This window comes from Hippocampus bargibanti, linkage group LG14 (genome assembly GCF_051943395.1).
Source record: "Hippocampus bargibanti isolate YZ-2025 linkage group LG14, ASM5194339v1, whole genome shotgun sequence".
In the NCBI taxonomy this organism is placed as follows: domain Eukaryota; kingdom Metazoa; phylum Chordata; class Actinopteri; order Syngnathiformes; family Syngnathidae; genus Hippocampus; species Hippocampus bargibanti.
Genome location: NC_142747.1, coordinates 12,771,646 through 12,797,629, shown reverse-complemented (window position 1 = coordinate 12,797,629; position 25,984 = coordinate 12,771,646). Strand labels below are relative to the sequence as shown.

The following is a 25,984-nucleotide window of genomic DNA, read 5'->3' as shown; positions in this document are numbered from 1 at the left end:
CCACCAATGAAAGTACCCTTCCAAGTGATTGACTCCTCTGTTTACTTGTCACTAAGTCCTCATGTGGATGTGTGGGAGGTTAGAGATCTGTTTATGCAAGTCAGATGCCTTAATGGGACGGTGACAATGTGAAGGATGGGGCTGATGGAGGAGATTGTTAACAAGTTGGGGGAGCGGCAAGTTATAGGCCGGATTTTCCAAACCCTCAAACAAAAGGATAGCAGCATGCTGAGTGATAAAGCTCTGTACTTCTTCAAAGTATGTCCTTCCGAAGCTTCGGTGTAGAGGTTTGAGTCAACGTGAGAGGGTACGTTATGGCCCCGGCCGGAAAAGAAATACCCTTCTCTATCATTTCCACTAGCAGACAAACACTCGGCTGAAGGCCTCTTCACTTCACTTGAATCAAGAAATGCAACAGGTCACTCTCGATTGCGACAATTATTGACCGGAATGAATTACGGTGAAATTGGAACCAAAGACACAATTAATTGGATTTTCTGAGTTGTTTTGAAGGATGCGAAATGGATATGGTCTTTGTGCATATTTTAACATCATTGCTTGATTTTCGGTTTCACACAATACTGAGCTCCATGACAGTGAACAAGCATTTCTGCTCAAGCAAACTGCTCTGTTAATCTGTCAGTTTTCACACGTATTTTTCTCATTTCTTGAAAGAAAAAAAAATACAAATGAAACAATACATGAAAAATATTTCCTGGTAATATTTCAATGTATTCCAACCATGGCACAAGATCAGTCAGGGAAATTCACAATCATCACAAGTGAGACTTACGAATGAGTAATGTGATATAATTTCTTCGTTGAGTGCACCCGGAAAGGGTAGATAAAGCATCAATTTCACAGTTCAAACTACAAATGGTCTTATTACTTCTAAGTAGTGGCTCAGAGGACTCAGATCAGTCAGATGTTAATGATGTTCTGATTGAAAAATTCTAGCATATTTTGCCAAGAGGCAAAGAATTTCCTTTATATCTGTTTTTTACACTATGTCCTTTTATGTCCAGTAGCTGAGTACGAAAATCGTAGGTTTCATGAAATCAGTCATTTCGAAGGTATTTAAAATATATATATCAACAGATTTTGCTGTGTATTTCCTCAAAAAAGAAATCCAGATACATTGATGTGTATTGCCCAGGAATAATGATGATCCATATTAATCGGGAAATCAACCGTAGATGTACAACATTCCCTCCTCAAAAGCACTCCACACATATTCGGTCAGTGAAGTCTATGAAATGGATTCCAATTTGCATTTAGAATACCCATGTGGCCAGTTTCGTTTGGATGATGGGAAGCAAGCAGAGGCACAAAAAGGCATTTTTACCTTCTGAATAGTTATTGAAATTCAGAATGAAGTAAATATTCACCCCAAAGGTTTGCACTGAAATAACAGTAAGACTCAAAAGACAGAGAGAAAAAAAAAACGCTGGTCAAGCCTTTTAACAAACATGACGCAGGCAATGTGTTCTCACCTTACCCACATGCAGGTACTCACACAAACAAGACACACACACACGCATGCGCACACGCGCACACACACACACACACACACACACACACACACACACACACACACACACACACACACACACACACACACACACACACACGCACACGCACACCCGCACACACACACACACATACACACGCACGCACGCACACACACACACACGCACGCACGCACACACACACACACACACACACACACACACACACACACACACACACACACACACACACAGATAATTGCACATTGTTAACAAGACAATGTTTTGATATGTCTTCAAATGATGTAGGTACTGAGGGCATGAGGAGTGTGATGTGATAGTCGTACAATATTTGAGTAATCGCTGTCAGGCTACTCAATAGTCACACCAAAAAACCTGGACTCACCCACACTTACTCATTTTAACTCATTCACTGCCAAGCGATGTGCAAAAATGTGTGCACTCCAGCGCCAGGGTTTATGTCATATTCACTCAAATTGCAGGACCCACAGAATATTGAGTTTTAGGACTACATACATATTAAATATAGTGTCAGAAACCTTAGACTCAGTTGATTCCTAAGTTATAGTGGTCTGGAGTTATCTGAGCTTGAAATGGGGCGGCTGTACAAAAGGCAAATGCTGCCCCCCCGTGGGAGGGAAAAACATTGCCGGAGTTCTGACCAGTGCTTCATCGGCACCCCCCCCCCTCACAAAATAATTAAAACCCGAATATATTTGGGAATGGCGCTCAATTTCATGCGTTTCAATTCCCGAGGATGGGAGTGAATGAGTTAAGTATTACAGCCACCTTATGCAGCATATATGCACTTGCGTATATGCTTTTATTGTATTATGTACCTTCTAAAGTTCTTTTTTTTAATCTTGTGCATGCACATACGTCAACCTTCTTCCATCCAAATTTCTGCAAATTTCTCCATTGTCAGACAAATAAAGGTTTTCTTATCTTGTCTCAAAAAGAAAGGTGATATTCAGTTTCACAGATTCCCCGGTTCAAAAGCAGTTTATGATAGAGACAAAAGGGTTGAAAGGGAGGATCTTAGTATTTGCTTTGAAAACACTATTTAGTTGTGGAGATCAAAAGAAACATGGCTCCTCGTCATCTCTTAACTCTTCATTCATTACATCTCCACAACCTTCTTGGAAATGTGCTGCAGGCATCAATTTGAACATCAGTCAACATTTGTGGGGACAAAATCATTGTGTTTATCAATTTGGATATTAAATATCTTGCTTGTTCTTATTGTATTTCATTGAATATATGTACATAGTGAGTTAAAAAGAATTTGCTTATGTTCTTTTCAAGTGAACTTTCCAATCTATTGATTTGGTTGTAAATGTTTTTTTTATTACATTTTGAGCTCATGTCAATTTACAGCCAGTAAACATTTCATTACCTCATTCACTGACATTCCCGAATGTATTTGGGAATTAAAAATATGATGTAGAGCGCCATTCCAGAATATGTTTGGATTTTGGTTTTTCTTGCGGGGGCCGATAAAACGCTGGTGAGAAATCTGGCAATGTTTTTTTCCCTTCCACGAGGGGTAGCATTTCCCTTTTTTCCTCGTTAGCACTTTGTTCCAGCTTCAGCTGTTGTTAAAGCACCATATAAACCAATATGTATGTATTGCATTGTATTTTGGACAGCCACCCTCATTTCAAGCTAATATAACTCCAGACCCACATAATTTAGGAATTAACCCATATTTTCTACTGAAAGATGAGCGTCTATGGTTTTTTTACGCTGCATTAAATGTTTATGTAGTCCTAAAACTCAATATTCTGCAGGTCCTGGAATTTGAGTGAAAATGACAAAAACCCTGGCACTGGAGTGGACACATTTTTGCATGTCTGGCAGTGAATGAGTTAAGATAAAAAAAAAATCATCTTTAATTTATCTATTCATTTATTCATTCATTGTAAATTCATTGAATGTGATTGCATGAGCAAAGTTTAAAAAAAATGGGAAAAAAATCATGATTTTCCTTTTTTGGATGTCATTTTCAGCCCTCAAATTTGATGCATGGAGAGGACAACATTTTCTAGCACGGTGAGTGCATTCAGCTACAGAATTATTGTTTAGACAAACTTGGTTCCAATGGCATAAGTTCGGTTTTCCTTTGGTTCCCTTCTATTGATTTAAGCTGTTTCTTTGTTTCTTTCTCATTATGTCTGCTCACAATGATAAAGAAAATGGACTGAGCGTCTTTACAAAGATTGGGACAAGGACATAAATTCAGTGTCTAGCAGGGTGGTCAATCAGACCACCATCAGCTCTAAATAACTCATTATGCATGGCGCAGTGTTCTGAGGCAGACTCTCCCCCCACGCAAGATGGAGGTAAATAGAGGAAACCAATGCCTCATTTCAATTCAGGTGACAAAACGGAATAAAGCTCTCTTTTTCTCATCTTTCTCATGCTGATGGCATGCGTTTTTTAGACAAATAGGAAGTGAAAGCACTTCAAAAGCAAAGTCAAACGATGTGATGCAGAAAGGATTTCAAATACTACTAAAATCTTGTTCCTTTTATTACATGTTAATTACATTTATTTTTATAACTTAAAAATTATTTCAACAATGATTTGAAAGATGACTTGTTGGGTGTTCAAGATTGCATTCAAAATGGCCACACAGATACATTTCACTGTGAAATGTGTTTGCTTACATGCTTATATCGACTGCCTGACATCGTAATAGAGATATGGATGTGTTTCGATACAAATATGGCTGAATTACCAAGTATGGCATGCAGTTGAGGTGGAAAGAGCGAATATAAAAAGGAGGTTGAAGTCCGTGCACCCTTTATATTTTGCTTCATTTTACAATATACATTATTTGTAAGTCAAAGTCACAAAGACATTCAAGAGGCTAGTATAAAAAAAGAGAGACCACCGGTTAGGGCTAGACAATTATTGGATTGGATTGGACTTGCCTTTATTAGTCTCGCAGTGGAGGAATTTACATTTCACAGCAGCAAAGTGATGTTATAGAAACATTATTTTGATTGAGAGTGGATCATTGATACAAAAACTAAAACTATTAAAATCTAATTGGAATTATTATACCAGATCCAGATGGCATCCCTATAATTTTTCTACTGGTTATCCTCACGAGGCTCAGAACTAAGCTTGGGGGCGTTGGCAAATGTGCTAACCGCTTGTTCATCATGCCACCCATGTTGACAGAGTGACTAAGTGAATTGTAGCTACTGTCTGAGCTTAATAAATGGCTGTGCAGTATATTACGCCTTTTGAATCCTCTCTCTGACATCTGTGATATCGGCCTTTGAGCAGATCAATATCCTTCCAAATGCGCATACCTTAGTGTTTTGTACTTCTAGGCACAAATGCGAGCTCTGCATGAGGACATGAAAATGAAGATAAGATGTTGCTCCATTCCTTAAAAAAAATAATAATAATACTGTCATGACGACAGTGGCAACATTTCAGAGGCTGTACCTAAGAAGTCAAAATTTAGCCAAATATTTCACCTGAAATGTGTTTTAAAAACGTTGTCTCTGTTGACTGATAACTTAGCCTGTTGATTGCTTTCACTCATACACCAAACGAAAAGTTTATAAAACTAATCGTCATGCTATTTGGGGGAATATATATCTCAACACACATAAAGAAAGAACGTTTCAAAATACATAAAGAAAGTAAATCCTACCCATGCGTCCATCCAGGGCCAGACTTGCGTCAGGAACGAACGTGGCAGAGAATGATTGCTAAATGTTTGTAAAATTTTGAAGTTTGAAAAAGGGGCATCGGATAGTTTCTCACGGCACACCTGACGTTCTCACCGCACACTAGTGTGCACAGTGGTTGAAAATCACTCCCCTAAAAAATAAACGTGCAAAGGGGCTGTTTATCGACCCCCTTTCCCCCATAGAAGTCTTTGATACTATATATATATTGAGATGAACAATCGGGATTACGGTTTCTCAGTCAATTGGTTCGGAAGCTACTTAATGAAAAGGAATCAGTTTACTAAATTGACATTGAGGTTGAATAAATTGAGCGAACCCTGCCATAGACAAATTACATTTTGATAGGCTTTGAAAAAGGGTTCCTCATGCAATGCTTTTCTTTTTTTTTTCATGTTCAGACATCGTTTCCTATGTCACCAGGGGAAAAATAGCTACCAGTGAAAATAATTAAAACCACATGTACATTTGGGAAGCCACAGAGATTCAATATAGAAATGCGACTGAACAGAGAAACCAATTAGGAGGAATAGCATTGGAATAAGTTTAACATTGGTTAACGGTTACATTTAATTACAAGTATCATATTGAGATGGACGTCTTGGGGGAACGCAGATGAAATAGCCGGCTTGTGTGGCACACCGACATGCAGTTTTCTTTGAATCTATAGTTCATTTGAAATCACGCCGAGAGCAAATTAGTTTTGCATTTTGCACTCAGCATCGGAGAAACAATTTCCATGCTCCAATCATTGAAATAATTGTGACGAAGAGAAACAAATTGGAGAACTTAAGGAGGAATCTTTTCATTCAAACGACAGCTTTCGCTCAGGACTAATGATGTAACCGACTGATGTCAAATTCCATTTCTCAGGTCCCTTAAGATAAGGACAAGTGGGATGATTGTTCAATAACTTAAGATATCTGCAAGTCAGAGCTGCATGGAAAGGTCACATTAATATGTCTGTTCTTTTAAAAGGGTGGAGAGAGAGAGAGAGAGAGAGAGAGAGAGAGAGAGAGCAAGAGAAAGAGAGGGAGAGCGAGAGATACAGTCAGAGACAGAGAGAGAGAGTGAGAGAGAGAGACAAATAGAGACAGAGAGAGAGAGAGAGAAAGACATAGAGAGAAAGAGAGAGAGAGAGAAAGAGAGAGAGAGAGAGAGAGAGAGCAAGAGAAAGAGAGGGAGAGCGAGAGATACAGTCAGAGACAGAGAGAGAGAGACAAATAGAGACAGAGAGAGAGAGAGAGAAAGACATAGAGAGAAAGAGAGAGAGAGAGAGAGAGAGAGAGAGAGAGAGAGAGAGAGAGAGAGAGAGAGAGAGAGAGAGAGAGAGAGAGAGAGAGAGAGAGAGAGAGAGAGAGAGAGAGAGAGAGAGAGAGAGAGAGAGCTGTACTCTGGACACAACAGATTCCGTCTTTCGTCTATGAGATACGACTGTCATTTCAAGATGAAAAAATTTACTTCACAGTGTTCCCTTTGTACAACAGATGACAGATCGTATTGGGTCCTTATCTTGTGCAACAGGAGTAATCTTGATGTTTTTAAAATGATATGCTCACAACATCTGAAAACATTCCAGATGGATACGATGCTGCACGCATGATGATAATTTCATGCTATATATGTGTTGACAAGGAATTGAAAGCAATCATCACAAACAGATATAAGAGCAGTGCTGCCATATTTGAGAAAGTAAAGCAATCAGAGTGCCTTTAGAGCAGGCCTATATATCCTAATTTGACTTTTCTTTTTTTGTGAAAAAAAGAAAGGTCTTTGGAATAAAGGAGGCAAAACATGAAAAGTGAAAGAGTTCATCTTCATGGATCCTCAGTTTTTTTTTTTTTTACAAATTTAGAGTAATGAGTGCCTTCATACACCAATTTTCTTCTGCCAAAAATGCATGCAGCAACCTGAAATGACTCCTCCAGTGACAAGACATACTCTCCAATTTTTTTCACATCATCTTGTCAACCTTGCTGCTTCAGAATGCAATGTTTATCTCTTGAGTGTGTTGGAAAGAAAATCCAACAATGGAATATCGCACAGTGGCTAATTGGAGGAGAGATACAGGTGTGAAAAATAAACAATACACATCAAGTTCTTGAAATGAAGATACTAAAAGTGACTTTATAACATTGACCAGTATTTGTTGGGTTTGTTAAAAATGGCACGAGTAGGGGGCAATGTAAGTCAATGCGTCGGAACACCAAAAAATGTTGTACAGAGTACAATGGGTAGATATCCCCTGTTGTAGAATTGCTTATGTGTTGCCAAAGTATGTTTCATATTAAAAAGATAGATGCATTTTTGATCAAACGGTGAGGAGGTTCAGAGCCATAACATACGACAAAAGAAATAAAAGCACAGCTGAGAACAATGGCAATGTGTTAAACGCACAACAAAAAGGGACAAGGCTGGACTCTCATATGAGGATTCGTGCGGGCTTGAACGCCTTTTTGTCACTTCAAAAGGGGGTGATTGTCCAGACTGTTCCCGCAGTGAAAATGTGGTATGGGTGGATAAAAGGTGAGACAGTGTAGCTGTTGAATTGCTGAATATGATGAGCTTAGTCACAGAGAAGAGGAGAGAGAAAAGGACAGAAATAAGATGGGAATGCAATGAAAAAAAATGAGGCATAGAGGATAGAGAGGATAAAAAGACGAGCCCACTAAAGATACTGGCTGATGAAAACACTCTTCTCACAGCATGTCTCAATCGTTAAATGGCCAACCCTTTGAGATTCCACTTCCCAGATCCAAACCAGATAATGCAGATTAAAAATAAATATTGGAAGCAGTCTTTAAATAAGCTTGTGCTGATAGGGTGAAGATCAGCTCTACTCACAGTTTTCCTGATGATGTCATAAAATTCTCTTAAGGGGGAACATTCCACTTACATAGCACAGCAGCTACAGTAGATCTTTAAAAGACCTTCCTGATGCCAGGGGGATGTTTATTTTTTTATTTCTCTCAAGAGGGTCAAGCACACATCTCAGTCGAAGGTATTTCAGACCAAATCATCATCGTCTTTACATTGATTGCAAAGCTCTATAAGGAGCTGTGTATTTTCAAGAGGTAATCAGGATAGAAGGTACAAGATGAAACAGACAATTCCTCAGATGTGATGTGAACCCAGATCACGTTTCATCCTGTTTTCTGAAAAAAAAAAAAAGCTTTCCTTCTCATGGCTCCTTGAATTGATATTAGAGTTAATCCAAACTGTTTGATGAGTGTTCCAATTAAATCAGTGCGAAATCAAAGCAGCTTCACTCATGACATTTTTGAGGAACATTATTCATCAAAATGTTCCAGGCATTGTGAGCAAACTACGGATGGGAGGGTTGCGCCGATGCAGTAATAGTCAAGTCACACCAGAGTTCGTATACAGATCTTCGGAAAATCTACGACTGTTATTGCATTGCAAAACGCTGCATGAAAACCTTCAGATGTTTGGATGTGTCTGACGGAATTTACTTAATGTCAGTGATGCACCGTCAGGGCCTCAAAGGCTCTGCTGGCCTAAAAATATCTGAATCATAGACTAATGTGATTTATATTTTGTCCATGGATTCTTATTAAATAATTCCAAATTGTCTTTCAGCTTCCTTTCATTGCTTTTCACCTATTACGCTGCTTCCAGATGTGTGTTTCGTATTTAACCAATTAACCAATCACATTCCAGTCATCATTAGTTACCAAGGTCAGAAACCTATATTGACACCTTTACAATCAGTTCTGCGGGTCCTGGAGCGTAAAAATAAATGTCGATGAAACTGTTCCTTTAACCAATCAGATTTAGAGTTGGCAACACAAGGCCTGCTGTTTTTGCAAACGATGATTGGCTTGTCACATGATTGGCAAGTCACTAGCGAATCATAGTATCACTAGCCGCTAGTGATAAGAGCATACTGGCCAGAGCTAGCACACTGTATCTGTAGCAAGCTGCAGAAGCAAATATATTGTTGTGTTGATCTAATAGCGGTTTTATCAACCCACAATGGCTGAAGAAGGACAATTAATTGATTTGGTTGGAGATTTACTGTTGAAGCCATTTTCAATACAGACTTTTCAAGAATAGATGGACATCATTAAGAAAGGTTGGACGTCTCAGAAGCCTGCAGAAATATCAAATAATATTGCAATTTTATGGGGTTATCATGAATCCACATGTTCATTGTAATCATTTGAACAGTTTAATCACAGTATTTCCGAAGTTTATTTAAGTCAAATTATTTCCTTGGTATCAGCGCCCTCTAGTGGGCGTGTAGTAAATTACACTACACTCACAGCTGTGGATTGGATCAGGCGTAGCACTACTAAAGGCCTTGCAATGAAATCGACGGGCCACCATTGCTTAATGTGCATAATTTACTGTAGCTTAAAAAGAAATGAACATAATTGATAGAAACTAAGGAAAATGTGGTTGGCTTCAGGCTGCAATACCTCAGCAGCACACTCGATTGTGACGCTGTCACTGTAAATACTTTGTAAGTGGCCCAAATTACAATTAAAGGCAAATAGATTCACTGCAGTTGGAGTGATTGTGCTTTGTCGAGGTATTTACTCCTTCCATTGTGGTGAAGGCAATGATTTACAGCCTCAGGGAGTTCAAACTGTGGGAAAATGAACTCGATAGAAATTCAGTACCTGACCCCACCGGGAAATAAATTGATTACGGAAAGGCAAGGCTCGCATCATGTGCCGGTGAAAACAACAACAACATCCAACTATCATGTTCATCGGAATGCTGGTTGTGAAAAGAACATCTGCTACATTATGGAGTTCATAAACTGCATGTTTAAGGTAATGTACTGCATCTGCTGAAGGGTCTTGGGGTTGCACGGTTATGATGTAACAAAGCCAACTCGACATACTGAACTGACTGCAAGAATCATTTCTGCACACTGTGATGTCACGAGAGGCTGGGTCCTGGAGGGGAAACATATTCCCCTAAAATGGAGAGAGTTTTGGCCCCATCTGGTAGAAGGCAGCAATCCAAATCCCACACCTGTGGCTGATCACGGCTTGATTGGCATGCAAGGCTTTTAAGGCAGAGAGCCTCTGAGTGTGGTGGCCAGGGAGACAAGCTCCATTGTTATCCTCTGTGGAGAAACACAGAGAAACTGATTGCTGCATGGAACTCGTCGCCAGTTGGGACCCGAGGACGGAATGCAGGATTTGGAACCTTGCTATTGGTGGCTAGGCTACCTAGGAAGGACATCAAAAGAGGTGAGGCCTAGAAATCCATGGAAAATAACCCCATCTTCAGTTTCACCTCAAAAGAGACTTTGTTATAATTTAAGAATTGGAAGGGATGCTATTCTTGCCTTTTTTGCCTGTGAACCCCCTCTGAAAGCCCTTATTAAAATCTACGTTTGCATTCAAACCTGTCGCCCATTGCATTCTTTGTCCTACCCCGCTGAGAGCTAGCCTCTCATGATATCACAACACTAACCAGTCAATTCTGGGACAATCTGGCCTGGTTCGGAACACTTAAAAACAAATGTCTTGAAAACGTTGATTATTGAAGGATGCAATATAGCCCTGAATACATGTTAAGTGCCAGTTAATACAGGGAGCAAGTAGAAATGTCATATACAGGCCAAAACTGACCAATATAAAAAGACAATTTCGTAGGAGTTCTGCCAGTGCTATATTCTACTCCATTGGTTTTGCATTTAAAGTGAGAGATCCATGGATCAAAAAGAACTGAAAGGGTGAGTAGGTTAAAGAGGGGAGGCTCAGGCTGTGGCTGACTGATTAAAATGACATTGTGTGCGTCGGATGTGGTACCGTAGGGAGATTTCATATCCCTGACGCCACACTCAGCCACCACCGGCAATCGACAGGATTTATCAGCCTAATGTAGTTCAGTGGACCTCTAAAATGGCACTGGAGATGGCTCAGCTAAAGTGCATGTAAAGCAGAATGAAAGAAATAATGAGGTGAAAGATTGTGTTCTCAGCTCATCCATAATGTTGATTATCTTATTCCCCAAAACCTTTTTTGGACACTTAGCTATTGACTACAACGATAGATCGAAAAAAATACTGTATTTTCCGGTGTATAAGGCGCACCCAAAAGCCTTGATTTTCTTCAAAAGATGACCCTGCGCCTTATATGCAGGAGCGTCTTATATGTGAAGTAATATTGAGCCACAACAGTTCTTGCAACGACTGCCAGCAGCCAAAGACTCCATTTCCCCCTGTAGAAGAAGTAGGCGTAACCCCAGCCTCTACTGTAGCGCCTTAGAATGCGGTGTGCCTTATATTTGGAAAACCTTTAGATATTATATTTGGAAAACCTTTTCCATTAATTGAAGGTGCACCTGATAGCGCCTTATATACGGAAAAAAGTTTGAAATCCTTGTCTTATCTAGGTCAGTCAAACCTTAATATGAATAGACTACAAATCAGCTGTCTGACAACTGTTGCGGCACAATATTACATCACATATAAGGCGCACCGTCATCTTTAAAAAAAATGAAGGCTTTTGGGTGCGCCTAATATTGCAGAAAATACAGTATGTTATACTACGTGACATAGCGATCGGAATGGGAATAATACCAGGACACATAGCATCAATATCTTAACTCATTCATTGTCAGACATGTGCAAAAATATGTTTACTCCAGTACCCAGGTTTTTGTCATTGTCACTTGAATTCCAGATACCCACGGTATATTTCGTTTTAGGACTACATAAACATTTAATGCAGCTTGAGAAACCTTAGACTCTCTTCTTTCATCAGCAAAAAAGAGTCAAGTTCTAAATTATATGGGTCTGGAGTTATATGAGCTTGAAATGAGGGCGGCTGTCCTTTATACAATGCAATACATACAACAGCTGGAACAATGCGCTAACAGGGAAAGAAGGAAAATACTCCCTCCTTGCGGAAAAGAAAAAAACATTGACACCCAAGCATGAAAAAACAAAACCCAAACAAATTCGGGAATGGCGCTCCATGTCATATCTTCAATTCCCGAATAAATTGATGGATGGCAGTGAATGAGTTAATACTGTACATCAGGTTTGCTTTTTTTATTGATTTGACCATATATGTGACACCCGTCCATCGTCATTACCAGTAGTTTATACACCACGGTGACCGCCGGCGGAGTATAAGCAGACCAAAAGACTTGAATTCTGAATATTTATCACAAATGTTTGACTAAGAGGGTAAGTTTAGGAGCGGGTGTTCACACACCACAATGACACACACACACACACACACACACACACACACACACACACACACACACACACACACACACACACACACACGCACACGCACACACACACACACACACGCACGCACACACACACACACACACACACACACACACACACACACACTCACACGCACTCACACCACTCACACACACACGCGCACACACGCACACGCATACACACGCACACACACACAGACAGACACACACACACACACACACACACACACACACACACACACACACACACACACACACACACACGAGTATTAATCTTGAGGTGTGTGTCAACTGGCATTTCCTATGCGAGTGGGAAATGCGGTGTGACAGACATTACTGCAGCACACGCGCTGAATAAGAAAGTAGTCCCCGCTTTTATGTTAGCAACACACTCAAGGTTAGACTTCTTTGTGCTCTCAAAACAGGGGACAAAAGAAGGAAATATTGGACAGACAGACCTCATCAATGAAACTGTGTGCATCCGACAGACTGATAATCAGGAGATTTCCTTCTATTGCATAAGATGAGTAGGAAGTTTTGGCTAGGGACCACTTCCTACTCATGACAACACGGGGTGCATCCTAATGGGAAGGACTCAAGCTGCAGCTCGATCAGTCCTGCATGAATTCACAAGGCTGCATAAACTGTAAATGTTATTACAGAGCATGTTTTTCCTTTCCCGGGCAACCATTTTACAAGCGACTTCCGAGACACATGCTTCTGACAACATGTACGCTACTGTGAGCCTATATGGCAATTAAAAATTAATAAATGCAAGCCACACTCAATAGATAACTCTACCCGTGTCACAGGGGGGAAGAGAAAAGCAGACTGAAACCGCTTGGCGTGGCCAAACATCACACTGTGACAGATTGCTGCCGCCGCAACCCCTTACAGATGTCATATTTATGAAATGATTGTAAATAACGTTTATCTCCCCATGCCCACTTCATGTGGTTACATATCACAATCAAGACAATTTTTAGACATCAAGTTATGGAAAGGTGATTTCTGTGTTCCACATCACTTGGAAATATATTATCGTGCATTAAACCTGAAGCTGTATTATTTATTCGAACTTCATGGTATTAATATTATTATTTCATTGAGTTGTCATTGTTATTAATTCATTCACTACCAGAAATGCAAAATATGTCCGCCAGGGTTTTTGTCACTGTCACTCAAATTCGACTTACTTCGAATTACGACTACATAAAGATTTAAAGGACAACCCACGTCTCCGGACAAGTTGTGTCCATAATTTGTAAAATGGCTTCAAATGACTTCTACTGGGCGTATCTTAATAAGATTCCACCGCATATAGCTATATTTTACGTTTTAAGACTCGCGATGAAGATTCAGGAAGTCTTGTTTTTGAGTTGGTTTGGTGACGTCAGAAAAGGACCGCCTCCTGACCGTAAAAAAGACGCATTGTAGCGTCTTTCCATCACGTCAATGCGTTTTGCTGTACTGTTTTTTTGAAAACCGTGTGTTACACCCAAAAGCCGCCAGCAGAGGGAGTCCAAGCTCCGTGGAACGAATTTATCAGCCTGTGGAAACGGGCTGATTCATTCGTCACAGCTCGGTGGCCATTTTCTTGCCTCTTTTTGGGTGAGACATTCCCCCCAGCCCGTTTGCCTCAAAATGACACGGAATACATTCTTTAATCGATTGCAAATATGTAAGCTTTCCTCTTCAGAACTATTTGAATCATATTCATAACTGGATGTGTAACAAGATATTATCAGAATCTGAAGCCATTGTTTTGATTCTCCAGCAATGCAAGACGTCTTGGCGTGACGTCACGAACTGGGGGCGGGACTTTCTGAAAATGCCCAATTCGCAGCTCATTTTTTTGCAGATTTTGGACACTTTAAGTCATTTTTATTGGTGTTTTGCATTTGAATAAAAATATCATACTGCGTGGTTTGGGTATTTTAGATGCTATAAAACGTTATGGAACCGGGGCCTTGACTTTGACACCTGTGCCTTAGACTCTCTTCTTTCATCAGGAAAAAAAGTTAATGGGGCTGGAGTAACATGAAGTGCAAGTGGGGGCGGCTGGACAAAAAACAAATGCTGCCCCCTCGTGGAAGTGAAAAAAACATTGCCAGAGGTCTAACCAGCGCTTTTTCTGCACCCCTCTGCAAGAAAAAACAAAACCCGAAAAAATCAGAAATGGTGCTCCACGTGATATTTACAATTCCTGAATAAATTCGAGGATGGCAGTGAATGAGTTAATGCCAAAGTGGCCGTTACACAAATCTAGCCTGATTTTGAGTCGACAAACGTGTTGCAGAGTAACGCTAAATCCTGTAGACGATTTTGAGTTGTGTTCAGAGTGACACAATCCTGTTTTCCGGTTTATTCCGCAGGAGGTAGAGAAGGGCCATGCTTCCAACTTCCACACCTGCTGCCAAAGTAACCAAACGACTATTTAAGGACTCCCATATCGTCATTGTCTTGCTCACAACCGTTACTGTCAAGTGTTGAACTTGGCGTTCGATGTTTTTGTTCCCACCAGGTTTTCTGCATTGACCTTTCGAAGTACAGTAAAGTCTCGTTATATCGATATTCTCGGGAGTCAGAAAAAATATCGATATAACCGGACTATCGATATATGCGACTCTGCGCGCATGTAATTTTCTCCTTGCGGTCATAGAAATAGTATCGTAATAAGCGGTACTATCGATATAACCGATATTGATATAACGAGACTTTACTGTATTGTTTTAGGTTTTACGGTGTAGTTATATCCTTGGATTCCGTATTATCCTGCTTTGGTTTATTTGTGTGTGTTTATTGAAAAGCAATTCCTGTTTATCCTTACCATTTTTTGCAGGAGTTTTGAGTTGGCTTGCTTTCTTGGTGTTGTACCAGCACTCTTTGTTGAACTGTTGCGACACATTTTAGTTGCTAAACATTTTTTGTCAATTTGTTAAGAGGTCTGTGTAAGCTCTCAGTCGTACAACCAATAATTCTCAAGATTCAAAAAGGAGAGGAGTAGCAGTACCATACATTACAGGAGTTTCTGAAAAATTACAAAGAGTCCTTTGGCAACATAAAATTCCTACTTATTTCAAACCGATAAACACGTTAAGGCAAAAATTAGTGCATCCAAAAGATAGGCTACCAAATGAAAAACAAAGTAATGTTTATTCCATACATTGTGAGAATGAAAATTGTAAAGAGCAGTACATTGGGGAGACTCAACAAATTCTCAAAAAAAGACTTTATCAACATCGCAGGGATAATACTAGTGGGCCTCAATCGGCAGTACATTTGCACCTAAAAGCTAGCAACCACTCATTTGACGACAATGAGGTTAAAATCTTAGCGAAAGAACATAGATGGTTTGAAAGGGGGGTAAAAGAAGCGATTCTTATAAAACAACAAAATCCTTCATTAAACCGGTCTGGTGGGGTGAGGTTCAATTTGGATCGTTCATACAATAGCCTGCTTAGACAAAACAGGTTAGGCAACTTTCGCAATGCTGATGAGGGTCGTTATGCTGATGAGGTGATACCGGGGGGAGTGGGGGTAATAGGCCAGTCGTTAGTCAGGAATGTAGGAACAATCAGTGGGGCCACAGGGAGGGGTCCCCAGCCCCCCCAACCTGAGAGTAGGGACCTATCATAGCTGTGTCCGGCGCCACCATGTCTGGACATTAGGGATATATAAATGGGGCCGATACGACCAGTCAGACTTTAGTTCGCTGACGAAGCCTCTTGGATAGGAGGCGAAACGTCCGAAACCTTCACTTTTGTACAGATGACGGCTGAAGAAACCTTCTCATCGAATTTGTTAAGAGTTAATATTTCTTCAATCCAATCTTGTCTGTAGATTAACTCATTCACTGCCAGACGTGCAAAAATGTGTCTGCTCCAATGCCAGGATTTTTGTCATTTACACTCAATTTCCAGGACCCACAGAAAATGACTTTCGGACTACACAAACATTCATTGCAGCGTAAGACCCCTTACTCTCTTGGGTCATCAGAAAACATTTAGTTAATTCCTAAATTGGAGTTATATGTGTTCGAAATGAGGGCGGTTGTCCAAGATACAATGCAATATAGTACATACATATTGGCTTATATAGTGCTTTAACAACAGCTGAAGCTGGAACAAAGCGCTAACATGGAAAAGAGGGAAACGCTGCCGCCTCGTGGAAGGGAAAAAACATTGCCAGAGGTCTGGCAAGCGCTTTATCGGCACCCCCAGCAAGGAAAAAAAAAACCAAAACCTGAACAAATTCGGGAATGGCGCTCCGTGTCATATTTTCAATTCCTGAATACATTTAGGGATGCTAGTGAATGAGTTAATGAAAACTTCCTGGAAACGAGTGACTCTCTGATTCTGATTTATAAGTGACTTTGTGATAGCATCATCACAAAAATGTATTTGTCTTTACATTATTAACATCACTTCTTACTACCAATTAGTAGGGAGCTAATTTAAGCTGTCAAGGGTGTCATGTTTGTATAATTACACAGCTCTCCAATATAATGATGTTGCCTCCATGCAAGTGTGTCACTGCTTCGACAAGACTGTCACTGCACATAAGTGGCTGCTCTAGCCAGGGCCCATGTGGGAAATCTGGCATCATTAAGGAACTGGGCAGCCTCCATCTGGGACGTGGAACAAGTGGATCAACTATTATGAAAGAAGACATCTCCGAACAGTGACACAATATAGTACAATGTGTGTGTAATCAGCCTGCAGATTCAAATCATTCACTTTTAGAAATCTTTGAAATAAGAACACACTCCTGCTTATATTTCATTCTATATCTTATTTGTCATCTTTCAGAAAGTGTGGTGGACTAATAGTAGGGTGTATGACTCAGATGAGGCAATGTGACCTATAAACACACTTCCTTGACACTCTGGACTCACTCCAAGCCAATGAGTGTTGAACAAATCTTCTGTAATACTCACCAGAGTGATAAAACATTGGTGGCCCCACAGTGACACTTACCTGGAACAGCGACTGATATAGCTGATGATGTTACATTTAGTGATCAGTCATCTGGTACACTTTTCCTTTCTCCGCCTGATATAATTCAACTATAAATTGCTACTGGCTAGAATACAATGGTAATCTGACTACATGAGAGGAAAAGCATATGCTGAAGCAAATGCAGTAAAGCCTTTATTGACCTATACTGCAGGTTCTGGGTTTTGGGTACTGCTATTTCACTCATTTTTTTGTTCCATTGATCATTCAATACTGTTCAATATTGTTGTTTTTGGATGTAATTTCCTTTTTCCTAACTGGGGAACTTTACAAATAAATGGCTCTGTATTCATTCATGACTATTGATGGATATTATCCACCATTTTAATTAAAATTAATGGAAGCCATTGTTAGGTGAGAAAATTTAAAATGCAACTGCAAATCATTCACTGCTGTCAAGAGAGGAAACGGATATCTTTGGTGCTAGACCGAGGTGTAATATTATATCGCTAAACTAAGTCTAGAAAACACTGTACCATATTTTCTGGTGTATAAGGCGTACCCAAAAGCCTTGATTTTTTTCAAAAATGGCCCTGCGCCTTATACGCAGGTGTGCCTCATATGTGAAGTAACATTGAGCCACAAGAGGTCTCGCAACTAGTGTCAGCAGCCACCACTCCATTTCTCCTTGTAGAAGAAATGGTATGTAAACCCAGCCTTTACTTATAATATGGTGTTACTAATATTTGGAACACTTTTATATATTTATGTATTATATTTCAGAAAGTTTTATCATTCAGTGAAGGTGCGCCTGATACTCCAATGCACCTTATATATGGAAAAGGTTTGAAAATACTTTGGGGATGTGCCTTATACTCTGTTGCGCCTTATACACCTGAAAATTACATACGTTTTTTTTTTACATGGATTTTAAAGTGATTGAGTTTGTGTTCCGACCAGGTTAATGTTCACACAATCAAACTTCTGCAAACAAGGGTTTTGGTATGGTGTTGTACCTTGGTACGCTGACATGCCTTGCAGGGACCAGCCCACGTCCTGATGTCTCTCTTGAGAGCTGGCCAGAGCAACTTGGCCACTGCCACCTAGACACAGAGGAGTGTGGTGTTATCAAATGTGACAATCTCCATACACAGTCGGATAACGGCCATACAATTGGCTTCAATGTCAGAGTCTACGGCCTGGTAAGCAGCAGCCTAATCAACTCCCAAGCCAACGTTCCCCCACGACTGACAGGGAGAGGCACTCAGCAACATAGTTATTCTTGCCAGTCATAAGATGGTTGTCTGTAGTGACCTCAGAAATGCAACAGAGCTGACATCGCTGTTGCAATGACCATGGCTCAGAGGTCTTGGCCATTGCAAATTTCAGCGGCTTGTAGTCCACGAAGGTATTGAACCGGTGACCCCCGTCACAAGAATCTGAAGTGTCAGGTGTGTAGTGTGGGGCAATATGGAAAATAATGTTCTCTCCTGATATGTGATATTTTATATCATGCTGACAATATAACACAACATAAAAGAATCTGTTATAAATTAGATAACACAATATAGTTTCATGCTCCCAGTCATTCTATAAAGACATATAAATAAACAAACAACACAGAGTGATTACTTTCTATCACTTTAATTTGAAGAGACATGACCAATTTGTGTCGTTACAGAAAATGATCAAATGTATATATATGTATATATATATATATAAAACATATACAGGCAGGATATGGCTCTCAAAATGCAAGGTTCCCAACTCTTGGAGGAGCTCAACAGCACAGTAACAACTCGTAAATCCATTTTTAGCATAAAAATGCTGGCCGTGAACCCATTACCTGTGTCGTAATTGAATGTGGAAAATGGAACATGGTATAACAGCAACATGCCTGTGCTGGATAGACATGGTATGCCGTCACCACTATCACGTTCTGACTGAATGGTATCATGATCAACAAATTGTTTGATGATTGAATGAAAGCTTTCATGCTTTTAAATAATACACCAATGTGCTTTGTTTTGAATGCTGGGATATGTGCGTCATGGCTCTAGCCTGAATCTGCGAAGGTGAATCGTGATTAATAGAATCACTTCAACCAAAGTTTGAATCATTCAATCCACAGCTGTTGATGTGTATGTGAATGATTAGTTAAGCAAATGCCATCAAGCAATGATTTATGGCCAAATATGATGGGATCCCCAGGTGTCCCTTCTTGAAAGAAATATTAATCAGCCCTCCTCTTTTTTTCCATCTTCACGGATAAGATTCTCCTGCAAAGTTAACCTGATATTTGAACTTACCATAAAAGTTCAAACATAGTTTCAGGGTCTCCCCAATGTCATTAAAAACAGTTTTTAATTTGTGAGGTTGCCTGTAATTGTGAAACATTAGCTATTGACATCTTAATACTTTCTAAATTTTGAAAGAAAACCAAATTGCATGCCATTTGAAATTGAACAAAAATCACGTAAACCTCACCAAATCAGACGATGATCTGGACAGACTAAAACTGTTTCAAAAACAAAAATTACAAAGTTAAAATGTAAAAACAGAGAATATAAAAGACTGAAAAATACAAATATTGAAGAAAGGTGTATAATATGAATTCAAAATGTCCTACTATATTCATTCAAAGGAGTCCAAGATGGCGCCCGAGTCGGCAGCCGTCAGCAAGTGCTCTGATGAGCCTTGCTTTTTTTGTTGTTTTTGTCTTGTTTTTGTGTTTTCTTTTGTCACTTTGTGTTGTTGAGCGTCGTGTGGAACGGATACGGATTGTTTTTCAGCATTTTTGACCACGACATTCATCAAGGAGGAGACTGTGCTGAGCGGTTGCGCCTTTTCGGCAGCATGAATATGCCAGTACTGTTTTTGGATGGGAGGAATGTCGTTGCCATTCGACTGTCATCGCTGGACACCAAAGGTGCCATTGTGCTTTTTTGCGCCTGTAATGGGCAGCATCTTTACAGCCCCGCTTTGTTCAGTGGAAGGTCGGTGCTGTTGGACAGTCTGCGGCTGGATGGATACATGGCTTGAGGAGCCCGCGATAAGAAGGAAGGAGCGTCAGCGCAGAGCGCCGATGCGTATATGCAACTGTCGCGGGATGGAATTGAAGCTGATTTATGGGGGACAGGAGATGTGAGACAATCTCTTTTCGTCAATGGATGCTACAGCTGCGTGTTTGCTTTCAACATTTAGCTTGTAGTCGACGTGCACATTCCACCATGATGTCCCTGATCCACTGGTGAAGAGACGCTTTGATCCTCTCCTCTTTCATCTGGAACTGCTTTATGTAACAAAGAGGGTACAGAAAGTGCTTAAGAATGAATGTCTCTCTGTGTCTTTGTGTTGTCATGTTATTTGTTATTTAGTATTTTTTGTTCTTTTGACTTCAAGACGGCGCCGCGAGACTGGCTGCCTTTCCAGCAGCTCCTATGTTTTGCTTTTCTACTTTCATTTCTTTCATAACTTTGCTGGTGTGAAATGTAAATTTCTCCACTGCGAGACTAATAAAGGCAAATCCAATCCAATCCAATCCAAAACAATCAACAACTGCTCTTTCTACACTGCACCACTGTCCCACGGTGTCCCCCAAAGTTCTGTGCTTGGTCATCTTTTCTTCATCTTCAACCTTCTACCCCACAGCCAAATCATTTGTCATGTCGCGACATGGGCTACTGCGGCTTGTGTGTTCACAAAATGTTTCTATTATTGAAAAAAGTAGAGGGTGCGGCTTGTACAGTAATCAGGTATGCTCTATGCCCCGTAATTTAAGTTCTTCACTGCCATTCCCAAATGTATTTGGGAATTGAAAATATGATGTGGAGCAGCATTCCCAAATGTGTTTGGTTCAGGTTTTTCTTGCGGGGGACGGGGGGCGCCGATGAAGCGCTGGTCAGTAATTTGGCAATGTTTTTTTCCTTCAGAGGGGGCAGCATTTTCCTTTTGTACAGCCACCCCAATTTTAAGCTCAGATAACTCCAGACAAATACAACTTAGGAATGAACTCTTTCTTTCTGATGAAAGAATAGAGTACACGGTTTATGATGCTGCATTGAATGTTTATGTCGTACGAAAATTCAATATTCTGTGGTTCCTGGAATGTGAGTGAAAATGACAAGAACCTTGGCACTGGAGTGGACACATTTTTGCACATGGTCTGGCAGTGAATTAGTTAATGTCTGGCAGTGAATGAGTTACTCGCCATGCCCTAACTCTTTTTATTTGTATGAATGTGCATAGCCTAAAACAAAAAGTTATATTTTCTAATTCTGAACCGTGCTTTCATTGAATAGGAGTCCTTCAAGGTTGTAGCCTCTTGAGCATAGCACCAACATGACATGCATTTTTTTCTTCTAAGAGCTCATTTGGAACCATGAAACATGGCTGTCCCAATGTAGGCATGTCCCAAGGGCAAATGTCTGTGCGTGAGAACGTTCGAGGCAATGTGATGAAAAGAGAGTGTTTTTCGTCCTTTGAGACAGACAGAAAGTGAAATTAGAATGTAAAGAGATTCATCAGTCAATAAGAGAGACAATAATGAAGTGCTGAATCTTGTCAACTCGAGGTGGACTTTCAAGGAACACACATGAAATCATCCCAATAAATAAGAAGTAAACACATGTCAATAGAGCAAATGTGAAAAAAAATCTAATCAGTAAAATGAATTAATGTTGCAGACCTATTCCAATGGGAGGTGTTCAGTCTGGTGCCTATCCTAACTGGGATTTTTCAGATTTGCCCGAGGTGTGTCAGTCAATTTATTGCATTTTTACTTTCTTGTCATTCGATATTTCCCTTTGGGTGTGAAGTGAATTTTGCATTTAACTTTTTGAACGGTTATAATGGATGAACATTAAAAACAATCTACCCAACCCTGTTCAATGTCAGGTTTGACACAAATATCAATTCAGAGAAATGTGTCAAATTAATGCTGTCTACCACTTGTTATTTTTTTTTTATTTATTTTGGTCCACAGTAAACTTTGAATCATTCAATGCATTTTACCTTATTGCATTGTCAACCACAAAGATCAATTCTCAAAGGTTCTGGCCTTAATGAGAAAAAAAAAAACAGAAACACACCAACCAAAACCATGAAAAATGACATCAAATCTTTTAAAACTGCAAAAGGGACACAACAAAGGATTGTTTTCCCTTTGGCGTGAGCAGAAACATGATGAATAATTAATAACACACCCATACCTTGAAATATGGTAACTTAGATAGGAAATGCTTTCATCGGAACGGACAAACAACCTGCAACCCACTTTGTATGTTTCCTTGCAATCTACTAAAACCACACCCAATTTCAAAGCAAAGAGCAATAAATAAAATGTATTACCCTTGTTGCTCCATACAGACCTGAAGCCATTTGGAGTAGACACATAATTACTTTCATCAGAATGCAGATGGTGAATGTTTTCTTCTTTAACATGGCTGCAGGCTGGAAAAATCGAAATGAGGAACGTGAGTAGCCTTGTGGACCGATTGCCCAAACCTTGACGTGATCAGGTTCAAAGTGAATATTTGCAGGTAACATCAGAAAATCTGTCCAGTAATCAGAATATTTTGTGCCGTTCATTTAAATGTGTATTCTAAAATAGCCTTAGAGAGTTTTACTTGGTTATTGTTGTTTTTTTAAGGCAAACTCTCATTTGCATTAATTCAATTTTAACTTGGGTACATTTGAATGCACTTCAAGTGGGAGAATTTTCTTTTTTTTTTCCTTCTACTCCGCAAGTAAAACAGGTCATCTTGCGATAGATTCCTTTCTTGTTACCAACCCCCCTTCGAATGGCGAAAGCAACCCGCCTGTGTTCACTATAAGGTGCTTAAGTGGAATCCCATCACACAAGACAATGGAAAGGATTTTAGGGTTGGTTGAGCTTGTGAGAGAAAGGAACTCCGCTCATCATATGGTCAACATAGCTGTCCATACAATAGTGGCTATTGGAGCTTCTATTTTATGCACGTTATAATGAGGTATGCACTATATATGAAAACAGTTTCAAAATAGGCCATTCATTGAAGGTGCGCCTTACACTCCGAAGCACCTTTTAGTGCAGAAAAGACCATGTATCTTCCTGTTAACTTATTCACTGCCAGACGTGCAAAAATGTGTCCACTCCAGTGCCAGGGTTGTTGTCATTTTCACTCAAATTCCAGGATCCACAAAATGAGTTATTTGTACTACATAAAGATTAAATGCAGCGTATAAAACCTTAGACTCTCTTCTTTCATCAGAAAAAAGGAGTTAATTGTTAAATGATATGCGTGTGAATTGGGGGCAGCTGTACAAGAAAAAACAAATGCTGCCAAGAAAAGACAAACCCCAAACAAATTCGGAAATGCCGCTCCACGTTTATGCTTTTCAATTCCAGAATAAATTTGGGTATGGCAGTGAATTATTTAATGCACATGTACCTTATTCACCATCCGACTGTACTGGTTTTCATGAAACGTTAAAAATAATATGACAATGACGGGTTCTTCTGATGAATAATATTTTTTGAAAGATTAATTAGCTCTTAAAACAACCATTTAAACCAATTATAAATGACTATGATTCAACAACGTCATGCACAATTTGATGAAAAAAAAAACAAAACTGCACACAGTTGCTGCTTTTGAAGTTTAGAAATTCTCAACTGACCAAACAGAAAAGAATAAATGTCAGTAGCTCTCCTGATGCATTCTGGAGGAGTCTCTGCAGACGTATTACCATGTACATGTCAATGTTGCCTGTCAGTCCAAGTACTTCCTCCAGACTGAGACAATTGACTATGTCGGCCGCATCAATATGCATATATTCATATTTCTATCTCTACACTCAAATGCAGGATTTTATGCATTAGCTCTGCCACTGAAACACATTGAATGTCCACACTTTCCAACATTAAAATAAGATCAGCAAACACAACTCTGAATGATGACACCCTGGCTGGAGGCATCTTTGCCTCTGCAACGCATGCAGCAGGACCCAGAAAGCCCCCACACAAAGCCAAATATGGCTGCCACTACATGGAATGAAAAAAAAAGAATCAACAGGATAAATCCCGACACTGCAAGTACAGATATGATTCTCATTAATGACAGGAGAACAAGTTGTGTTTTACCTGTGTAATAAGATCCATTATTCTCAGCTTTCATCAAGATTATAAGCATTGTGTGACACACACGTGTGCGGGGGGTATGTTCTCACACGTGCACAACTCAAGGTGCAACATGTGTGAGCATTCAAAGTAACAGTTTTGTCATATTTTCCGGTGTATAAAACGCACCAGAGTATAAGGCACACTGCCAGTGAATGGTGTATTTTAAAACTTTTTTCATATATAAGGCGCACCGGACTATAAGGCACACTTTCAAGGAATGATTAAAGTTTTCCAAATACAATATATAAATACATAAATGTTTTTCAAGTATACGGCACACCACATTATTAGGTGCTACAGTAGAGGCTGAGGTTATGCACTACTTCTTCTACAAGGGGAAATGGAGTCGGTGGCTGCTGAAAGTAGTTGCGAGATCTGCTGTAGCTCAACATTACTTCACATATAAGGCGCACCTGCGTATGAGGCGCAGGGTCAGCTTTTGAACAAAATGAAGCCTTTTGGGTATGCCTTATTCACCGGAAAATACGGTACTCAAATTGCAACCTGCCGCTGCTTATAAATGCATGTCACTTTCTAGCACACCAGCTTCACAGTGCAGAGGTCGCCGGTTCGCGTCCCGGTCCGGCCTCCCTGTGTGGAGTTTGCATGTTCTCCCCGAACCCACGTGGGTTTTCTCCGGGTCCTCCGGTTTCCTCCCACACTCCAAATTGTCCCTAGGTGTGAGTGTGAGAGTGACTGTTGTATGTCTTTGTGTGCCCTGCGATTGGCTGGCAACCAATTCAGGGTGTCCCCCGCCTCCTGCCCGAAGACAGCTGAGATAGGCTCCAGCACCCCCCGCGACCCTAATGCGGAATAAGCGGTACGGAAAATGAGATGAGATGAGATGTTAATTTTGGGACTGCCCAGTAGTCGAGTGTTTTAGCATGTTGACTTCACAGTACAGAATTATAGATGGGAAAGTCTCCAGCGCCCCTTGCGACCCAACCGAGGATGAAGCGGTTTGGAAAATGAATGAATGAATGTTATTTTTAGCAATAGATAACAATAAAGACCTAAGCCATACATAATGCAACTGTGCTGATCTAAAGTGATGAAATAAAATGAAGTAAAAAAATAAGCAGCTGGTTCAATGATGGGGCTTCTTCTGGCAGATGGGGAACTCTTGGCAATGTGTTGCTGTCCTAATGTCTTGGGTACCTCCAAGTCTGCTTCCTGCTGTGTTTCATAGTATATCGCGGCTCATAGCCTAAACATTTCCCTTTCCTTAAACTCAAGACCTCAAAAAGTACGTTACTTTTTCACATCGGGACAGATAGGTTTAGATAAATTAAATGGACATTTAGTAACTGCATTTGGTATTTCCTTGATTTGTCTCTGTCTGATGGAAAAATTGGTTTGATGAGACGATATCTTTGTGTGTAATCAACACTGAAATCC

At 40.1% G+C, this 25,984-nt stretch overlaps 1 protein-coding gene across 1 annotated transcript in view; it reads right to left on the bottom strand.

The window, feature by feature from the left end:
• lsamp (limbic system associated membrane protein) overlaps nucleotides 1-25,984 on the bottom strand; it is a 92,646-nt gene that overhangs the window by 54,358 nt on the left and 12,304 nt on the right. The window contains exon 2 of the mRNA XM_089013607.1: nucleotides 18,441-18,527. Coding sequence (XP_088869733.1) covers nucleotides 18,441-18,527 — 87 coding nt within the window. The remainder of the gene's footprint in view (nucleotides 1-18,440; nucleotides 18,528-25,984) is intronic.